The sequence below is a fragment of the Populus euphratica genome, unplaced genomic scaffold (assembly GCF_000495115.2).
Source record: "Populus euphratica unplaced genomic scaffold, PopEup_1.0 scaffold14.1, whole genome shotgun sequence".
NCBI lineage: Eukaryota > Viridiplantae > Streptophyta > Magnoliopsida > Malpighiales > Salicaceae > Populus > Populus euphratica.
This window is the reverse complement of record NW_011499876.1, coordinates 1260147-1270395: the sequence shown is the minus strand read 5'-3', so window position 1 is coordinate 1270395 and position 10249 is coordinate 1260147. Positions and strand designations below refer to the sequence as shown.

General features: G+C 31.2%; 1 protein-coding gene across 1 annotated transcript; it reads right to left on the bottom strand.

Moving 5' to 3' along the window:
* On the bottom strand, positions 1 to 5828 carry RUS6 (root UVB sensitive protein (Protein of unknown function, DUF647)). Its single transcript, XM_011030117.1, has 13 exons — positions 5394 to 5828; positions 5213 to 5311; positions 4999 to 5112; positions 3107 to 3178; positions 2920 to 3030; positions 2720 to 2839; positions 2275 to 2376; positions 2087 to 2159; positions 1855 to 1938; positions 1685 to 1749; positions 1444 to 1545; positions 1173 to 1355; positions 1 to 555 (listed from the first exon to the last, which is right to left on the bottom strand). The coding sequence occupies exons 1-13, from the start codon at positions 5727 to 5729 to the stop codon at positions 493 to 495; spliced, it is 1524 nt and encodes a 507-aa protein (XP_011028419.1). The 5' UTR covers positions 5730 to 5828; the 3' UTR covers positions 1 to 492.
* Positions 5829 to 10249: the final 4421 nt, after the last annotated feature.

The following is a 10249-nucleotide window of genomic DNA, read 5'->3' as shown; positions in this document are numbered from 1 at the left end:
TTCTTTAATCTCTTCTAACATTTGAGCAAACGTGAAAAGCTTTGATCTTAAAATGCATTTCAATGGGTTCTTACAGAACATTGAGGCAATGCAGACTGTCTACAAGAAGAAAAAAGACAAACAACAAAGAAAGAACCTAAATAAATAAAAAAGCCAAAATATACAAAGAGAAAACCCAAAACTTTTCTCGTATATGTATTACGATACAGCTTCATTCTATAACATGCAATGACTTGAATATACAACTCAAAGCCACGCCTTGGCATATCCAACTTCATCTCTAAGCAGCACTGTAAACTGCTTTGAGGGTGCTTAATGGAAAAAACTGACCAGCTTGATGTGCCCATGTTCACCATGGCCCTGCCATCTATTGTCAGCTCTTGGTCAGGTGCATGTTTTCCATGATCTGGCGGTTGACCTGTCCGCAGTATCGAATGTTGTCTGAGCACCTGGCTTTACAAAAATGGTAGTTTTGAGGGTGAATTATCCTGTTTAGCTATTTAACACGAGCCTAGCTCTGCCAGGATTAAGATGCGATTCTGACATTCTCCAACCCTAAGAAAAAAAGAAAAAAGAAATCACGCATGTCAACATGAGTATCATAACCATATCAGACATCAAGCATCAATGTCCAGAACACCCAATCACATTGTGGAATTTCATTTCATTCTTGGGTTCATTTGCAACAGAGCAGAGATGTTCAAAGATGGTGCTAGCTCGGGCTAAAAACCGAAATGCTTTCCAATAGCAACCCCTGGGCAATGTTGCACCAAAAGGCACTTTCAGGTGTTTTCAAACACCGAGTTTGAGTTAGTTAATATTAATATTTCTAGAAGCCTGATGTTGGATAGTTGGGCACTTGAACCACTGATTGTGCATCAATTTAAAAGGGGATGTCAACCGATCTCATCTCTTCTACTTCTTAAAAGAGCTGCAATTGTAAATGTGATCTAGTTGCCAAACATTCTTCTGTATACAAGTAGATGTCTAGTCTTCCTATTTGTTGGCACTTCAGATATTTCTCAAGAAAGGAAATCATCACAAAAGCCAACAATCTGTAAAGCAAGCAAGTGCAGTGCACGGCAGATCTAAGATCTTTCCCTTTCTACATTGAACAGTTGTTTGCTAGCAGATATAATGGTCATAAACAAGATCAATTGACTTCTACTTACTTGTTCTGCAGCTTTACTTTTGAAAGGAGCATACAAGGTTGAGACCATCTTGCACGACTCAGCAATATGAGACTCAAGATCAGCAGCTGTGAGGATAAAGTCTGAATGACCATATTCCTGCTGCTTGCTGGGTGAAGAGCAATTGTTGTTTGATGAATGTATGAAATGCATAAGCACATGGGCCTGTAATACAAATGATGTGTATAAATAGGCAAATTCTTTCTTCCTAATGTAACAAGTATACAATTCAAAGCAGTCAAATATCTCTCACGTGGAATGCTGCTTTTACTATGTCATCCGGCTTCGCTTGATCCTTGAGCAATGCATACACTTTATCCTTTGATGGATTATAAGTCACTATATATCTCTCTCTCTGTCATTGTTCAGTGACACACATTCAACAGATGTAAGAAATATAAATGGGCAATCAATGCAAAAGAAGTACTTGATCCATAGTGGTAAAGATAGATTAACCACACTCAAGTACGCTTCCTATCAGGTAGGGGCATTACCTCGAAGAGAGGCTCGATGGCAAGATATGCTCTTGGATCTTGAAATGCATCTTTAAACCTTGGTCCTGCCAAACAGTGGGAACAAACCTCATATCAAATCAGGCACAGATGATTCATGCATGTGTGATTGTATGCTTGCAAGAGAAACAATCCTAATTTTATAAGCATACCTAGAGAGATAGACCTATCATTCAACCACGGAAAATTGAATATATTTTCCTTCACATTCCCCTCGTGCAATGAGGGAACTTGCCCTGCAGATGAATATCAAACACAATGTGCGTGAGAAAAAACAAAATCCTGCTTGACCGAGGAACTCAACTTAATTTAGTAATATCATGCGCAGCCACCAGATTGAAGAAATAAATACAATAATCTTGTTTCATGCAGAGCACATATAACCTGTCTTAAGAAAAGACTCCACAGCCACACTGAATCTGGCCCCGTTCAAGGTGTGCAAAACTACAGATTTAACCTATAAAAAAGCACATGCTGGCAGTCAAGACAATTAACTCAACTTCCATTATCACATAAAAAGAAAATTAGAAGTGTGCCAATATAACACCAATGCTCTCTCTTCATAATCATACCTCTTGGTAGGAGCTGAAGACGTACCCACATGAAAGTAATGCAAATGTGGTAACCAGGGATGGATTTCTTTTTGAGATCATTATGCTCAGTCCAGTTCCCAGCTTCAAAAGGCACAAGTTCCCATAAATTAACATCCAAGTGAGACAAATACTTGCATGGTTCATTTGTTATACAAAGAAGATATTCTATATGAACTTCAAAGCATCCAAATTGCAATACCTATTCAATACTTTTAAGTAATTGCATTAAAGCAGTTGATAAAAACAATGTAATGCTGTCATACAAAAATCAATTTACAAATACTATTTAGGCAATCTTTATTATGTTAATAGAACTGATCCAATATTGTGGCGTTTTTTTCAAAGAATCGCAATTGGTTAAAAATTGATTTATAAATCAGAGTCTCTGCACTTCATAAATTGGAGTAGGATTTGAATACCATACCAAATCAGCCACGTTGCCAACACATTCTCCCTTGGCAGTGACATCCCCTATGTTTTCTCCTTTGGCAAAGGCTTTGTAAATTGGTGTACGAGTGGATGTTGATGTTACAGCAGCAACATTCTATAAGAAGTAATGAAGAATATGAAACTGTAGAACCAATTCAAACATGTATACATTTTGCAAACAAGTGACTATCAAACCTTTGCCACATTAGCAGCACAAGCCAAAGGAAGAAAAAGGTGCGGGACTGCTGCAGTTGCCAACTCCACCGCAGCACCCAATTCCATGAGAAGGTCTCCCGCAAATCGCAACTATAATGCATTGTTGAGTCAGCTACCACCCTGTAAGAACTGCCTGTGCAATTAACTGAAAATTGAGCAACTGTACCTGTTTTAGATCATAATCAAATTTCTTTCCTTGTCGTGCATAAAGCATTTTTCCAACACGACCGGCACCATCCTGCAAATATTAGATAACATGATGAATTTACACCCACAATTTATATGCTACCTTGGTATAAAAGGCTTGTTTGGTTTATGATCGCACGGATAGTGCAAAAATCCATTAAGCGAAAACCCAACTGATTTGTGTATAAGGCTTTTTTTCTGACACAGACACAAAAACACAACATGTTTGTATATTTTTGTAAATGGGGGATGGATGCATGCTTGCATGTGGGACTCCAGACTCCAGAACAATGGATGCATGCTTGCAATTTTCTTTTAGATGGTAGCAGCATGAAACTCTAGAAAGTAATTGAACCAGAAGCATAACTATTTATGCAGATGTGGGGCTTGATACACACCCCATTCTTGTACTTGATCAATTTGATTAGTTGAGTTCCTCAAACAAAAATTTTGTGCATAAGTCACACTATGTTTTATTCCTTTTACAATCAGGACATTCCATTTGAGACATCACGAGTAGGTGATGAATGACACAGTAAATGTATGAAACTGCCATTGTAACCAAGTTTGACCTGATATAGTACCTCACAAAAAACAATTACATAAGAAAACTAAAAAAATCAATTTTTTTAACTTGATCACAAATAAAAACATGATTTAATTAAAAAATAAAACCTAAATCTAATTAGAATGTAAAAAACAAAAAAAAAAACCTGCTTTTTTTTCTATAACTGGATTCTCTCTCTCTCTGCAATATCTACAATAACCTCAAATCACTGATCCTTCTCTTTGTGTCTCTCCTTAATCCATAGATTATCCTATCCCTTCCATGAAAAAAAAAAAGGAATCCCTAAATCATTACGAACACCTAATCAATTCAAGAAACACCACGTCCTTTCTTTAACTCTCCACCACCCCCTCAGCCGCTGCTGACTTGGCAGTCCCAATGTTGGCACCCTATGCATGATCTCTCTCTTGCCTCACCAAGTTTTCTAATCCTTCGCTAATCCCATCCGGTGTTGATGTTGATGTTGATGTTGATGTTGAGATTTAGCTTCTGGTTTCAGTGATTCTTTCAGTTTTTTTAGTCTCTGGATTTTGTTGTTTGATCAGGTGGGACCTATTTCAGCTTTATTAGGAAAATCAATCACATGGGCTTATAGTGATAGTATCAGTTGTGTAGATTTTGACACAGGAGAGGGGGCTTTAATCTTGTAGTTTCTAAATTCAATTTGAAGATAACTTCTACACTTTGACAGCTTGCTTAGGTTTTAATCTTACGGTGATAAGATTAGTAACATGAGCTTATAGTGATAATATTAGCTGTAACTTATCGTCCTTAATTTGTTTTTCTTTAATCCCATGCCCTATCAAGCACTATTACAATTACTGCATCTTGAAGAATGTAGTAGAGGATAGCCACTTTCTACCACTCATTTATAATTCCCGTGGATGAAGCAATTCTACAAGGTAAATCTAGGCTTGGCATGCATTGTCGGCCATTCATGCACCTTAGAAATTGCTGCTTGGCAAGATAATTGAGCATTTTTAAATTGTTTTGAAAATCATGAGTCTGTGCGTAGGCCCTATCGAATACCAAAATTCAAAAAGACATCTTTATGAATAAGTCCATTTTATTAAGAAACAATAAGGCGCAATTGGCAATCCCTGTTACTATTAAGGCACACAACCAGTTAGTCTGCCACAACAAATCTCTAATTGCAACTAAAAGCAAGTGTCAAAATTATAAATTTAGCGTGTGAAACCTTGCTCGGCAATGCCATACATAACTAATAAATGACAAACAAAAAAACAAAAGCAAAATGACATAAAAAACTTGCTTTTTGCGAAATGTATAATTATAACACTTACCTTGAGAATCCAATTGATAGCGACAGCCCCAGGAATAGCTTGGCTCTTAGAGACTCCAACTGAATTCAAAAGGGTTTTCGTTGTGAAAACTCCCATCGCTCCGCCAAAGAAATGCTGCAATAAAAGCAGAGCAAAAAAGTAGTTAAGTATATTGCCCCTCCCCCTAAAAGCCAAGCCAGCCCTAACCCCAGCCGCGAAACAAACGCACGCATACCTTCAAAGCTCTCCAAGTCATGTATGGCACATAGGATGGAATAACACTATCAGGAAAACCTTCAGGGACTACATAGGATCTAATGAATCCCATCAATTCCTGCAGCATTAAATCACTTCATGATAAAAATCCACAATTTCTTTAACAATAATAAATAATTCATCAAATTAAATCCAGAAACCTCAACGGGAGCTTGCGGAGTCTGCAATCCAACGGCGCGAATAGAATTCTTCTTGAACCGTCCAGAGGCGTCTCTCTCGGCGACATACTTCCATCTCCGGCCATCAATTTCCTCATAACAAATCAATCTCAAGGTGGAACCGAGAAATTCGTCTTCTAGAAGAGCCGATTGTGAGAGTGTGGGTGGATTGGCAGGAGGAGAAGGAGAAGAAGCCAAGTTAGCGCTTATACGCATCGTTTCACGGACAAGACGACGCGCTTCTTGTGAGGAAGTGGTAGACGTGGCTAGGGTTTGCGCCGTGTGATTCGGCGATTGCTTCATCTTGATCGGAGGCATCGAAGATATGGTGTCGGTTTGTGTTGTGGGGGCGTGGAGATGGGAAGTGGGTGGGATTTATTGAGAGGAGGGAGGGCTTTGGAATTAACGGGCAAAAGAAACGGGTGCCATTTAAAATAGGCATGTGGCCTGTCCCTACACGGAAGAAGATTACAATTGGCAAACACTAAGGCGAAAACTGAAGTGCGTGTTCGGGATTGTCGTGAAGTTAAAATGTCGGTTCTTTTTAAAAATATATAAAAATAATATTTTTTATTTTTAAATAATTATTTGTAATCTCACCATATTAAAAAAATAAAAAACACACAATAAAATTTTTTAAAATATAGTTTTAACTGCAAAAACAAATACCATTAATGCTATAAAGTATTGAATTGATTTTTTTATAATTTTGATATGTTAAAATAAAAAAATAATAAATAAAATATAAATAAAATGTGAAAAAATAACAAATTAAATGGTAGCTTTTAAATTTAATATGGTCAATAAAGAAATCAAAGAAAAAAAAATATGGTCACTTGTGCCAAAAGAAAAGTCTGTTTAAAACACATGCTGCACTATGATAAAAAGAGAGTTGAGATGAATTAAATGTCATTTTAGAAGCCATTATATAACCACCACATGGCATCTGACACATCACCTAAAAGATATAGAGAAAATTTATACACTAGCATGTACAACACACCTATCAACTAGATTTTTTTAATAATATTTATATTAAATCAATAATTGAGGAGGCCTTCGGTCAACATAATTAGTACAGGGAAAAAATAATATAAAAAGATAAAATAACCCTATTAATTTAAGTTATATATAAAAATTTACTTTTAAAATCAAATGAATTATTTCACTATCTAAAAAACACGATAAAAACCCTAGAGTTGAATTTATAGTGTAAAAAAAATGTTAAGGTTTTTCTAGTATTTTTCAAGAAGAAAATATAAAATCTAGAGTATTGACCTGACATGATTAAACAAGCAAAATAATTTAATAATATAATTTTAAAAATATATCATAAACTACACGAACAAATAAAAAAAAAACAATAATTAATAATAAAAAAATAATTTATCAATATTTTACTTAAAATTAAAAAAAAAATATGTTAGAGAATCACTGTTACTCTACCGTAAACACCACTTAATTATTAGAAAAAGCTTTTTAAGACAGTTCAAGCTTCATTCCAAAAGACTTTATAACAATACCAAAAGAGATCACACGCATCAAAATAATAATGTAAAAGATAAATTAAATAAAATATTATAAAAATAATATTTTATATTTATATTCAATCAACTAATTTAATATAATTGAAAGATAATATTTATTAGAAAAGGTAAATTTAACAAAATCATAATAAATAAAAAAACTCAAATTATCATTAAAATTAGTGAAAAATTCTACAGAAAATAGATTAAAAAAATAAAGGAATTCAATCACCAATAAAAAAATTATTAAGGAATAAAATTACAAAAAAAAAAACTTAAAAACATAGAAAAAATGAGCAAACCAGGGTGAATTTCCTATAAACTCGATTAATTTATCAAAAATACAATTTATAAAATTTTAGATTTGGATTTAATCAAGAAACTCAATTTCTAAATTAAATTGATAAAAACAAGTATTAATTAATATAATGGGGACCAAATTTAAAAGATAAAAAATTTAAAAGGGATTGAAAAAAATCAAATTTTATAAATAATTTTAAATAAAATAAATAGTAAAAAAAATATAAATAATCTCAAATAAAAAAATAATAAATAAAATATAAATAAAATGTGAAAAAATAACAAATTAAATGGTAGCTTTTAAATTTAATATGGTCAATAAAGAAATCAAAGAAAAAAAAATATGGTCACTTGTGCCAAAAGAAAAGTCTGTTTAAAACACATGCTGCACTTTTTTCATTGAAAAGCATTTTTTTTCAAATTTTTTTTTTTCATGAATTTGTATAGGAATGTCTAAAAGAGATAGCTTGGAAAGTACTATAAAATATAGAAACAGATTAGAAGCAATTCCATTTGACGGTATATATTAGAAATTAGAAAGAGCACGTCAAGCTAATTCTGTGTGATATTGGTGACGTGATAATTAATAAGGGTAAAATTGTAAATTTAAACAACTAGGATTCTTCTCCAGAGGTGAAATTATGAAGTAATATTTTCTTATTTGATACTAAAAATATTTTTATACCAATTTAAATGTTAATTAAAACCAAATTCTTTCTTTGCAAATTTTTTATGATACTGTTTGGCATTGCATTTCAAAAATATTTTTAAAAAATTTAAAATTATTTTTTTATTTGCTTTAAATTAATATGTTTTTGATGTTTTCAAATCATTTTGATGTTCTGATTTCAAAAATAATTTTTAAAAAATAAAAAAAATATTATTGGTATACTTTTTTAAATTAAAAACACTTTAAAAAGTAACAGTAATCACACTCCCAAATATGCTCTATATTATTTTTCTACATTAAAAAAAAATATTTTCATGTATATTGTTTTTCCAGAAGTAAAAAAAAATAAATTATCAATAAAATTTGTTGTTGTCTGTTTAAATTTTAAATACAAAAAATATGGTTGAAATTTGAAAGAAAATGAGTTTTTTATTATTTTTTATATTTATCTTTATTTTTAGAAGAATATCAAACTAACTTTTTGTGTGTTTCTCTCAAAGATAAAGTTTAAAAGTATGGTAATAATTATTTTTAGAGGTATTTTTACTTGAAAATATATAAAAATAATATATATATTTTTTTTAAAAAATTATTTTTAATATCAATATATAAAAAATATAAAAATATAAAATAAATGCTATCACAAAAACACACAGCAAAAACAAACAGTCCCCGGCAAACAAGGAACACTGCATCTGACGTCTCTCTGATTCAAGATCACTCCACGTGTTAAAAGCAACTCGGTTTCACGAAAAAACTGTCCTGTCTATGGTATCCGAGCTTCCTTCCATCTCTGCAACGCGACAAATTAATCCACTTTTTCGATGAAATGAAAGCAAGAGATGCGAGACAATGAACCTGTCGGGGGAAGTTAAGTACGATCAGTAATTTATTATTAATTGAATAAAAGAGGTTAATCTTGTCCTGTTTTATCAAATTAGTTATAGGAAAGTGTTTTTATATAAAAAAAAATTCAATTTATTTTTATTTTTATGTTATTTTAATGGATTTATATAAAAAATAAATTTAAAAATTTAAAAAAATATTTAAATATATTTTTATACAAAAATTATCTTAAAAAATATTTAAGTCTTTAATAATGTAAGTTGGTTTTCGTAAGTTTCATAGGATAAAAAATATTAATATAAAAATTTAGAAATTTGTTTGATGAAAAAATAAATGTAAAATAAATTTATTTAGATAATTTTAAAATTAACTTGGAAAAACATAAAGGGACATGTTCCATCTATCCCTAATTTTTGCCCTCTAAATTTTTAATATGAACATGTAAATATAAAATTGAGTTAATCACTATTGTTTTATTCGTATAAAAATAAGGTTGGCTATAACAGCTAGATTTTCATTTTTATGCAAGTGAAAAGTAGCAAATAAATATATAATTCAATTCATGAATTAAAAAAAAATAAAAATTTAAAATGCATGAAATACATTGTTAACTAGACATAAATTATTATTCATTACAATAATATAGATATCATTTTGCTTTCTCCATAAGAAATCAATGGTGTTGATATTGGGGTATAATGATATTTTTCAAATATTCATAAGTTATTATATGATCGGGACAATAAGTTATTTTACCTTTTAAATACTATACTATTCTAGAAAACAAAATATTTAAAAATATTGCACAAGAACAATTCAATTTTCTCACATTTTAAAAGCAATAGTGTAAGGAAAACAAAAAAGCAAAAATAGTAAAACTGCATCTATGAGCTTTTTTTTTTTTTTGAAATAAGTAATTTGAAAGAGAGGCAATTTAGTATTATGAATAATGTAAATATTATTAAAAAATTATTAATGCTTACGAGGCACATGCTAACAAGCAAGCCACACTCATACCTTTTAAGTGGTATGTATAGTGTCGTCTTACCTCTAAACACTGCATTCTAGGAAAACATTGCAGATGCCTAGCCATCCCTTTACCAATGGTGCTATGCGTGTGCATGACATAGCCATGATTGGGCTTGAATGGATTAGTTTTTTTTCCATCCTTTTCTCTTTTTTTTTTCTTTTGCCAAAATATTATGGTGTCATCTAATTTGTTTTTAGTTTTCAATTTGGTCCTCATTATTTAGTTTTTTTTTTATTTAGTTTTTTTAAAAATTTTATATCAAATTTGGTTTTCATTGTTTTGATTGTTATTTTCTTATTTTTAGTCATTTTTATAATTGAATTTTGTTTTCAGTTTTATTCCTCAACATTTGATTTCAAATTATTTTTATATGAAACTTATCTTCATTCTTTTAATTGTTATTTCTTTTGTTTTGGATCATTTTTGTTGCAATTTTTATCAACTTCATCCCTTAACATTTTGATGA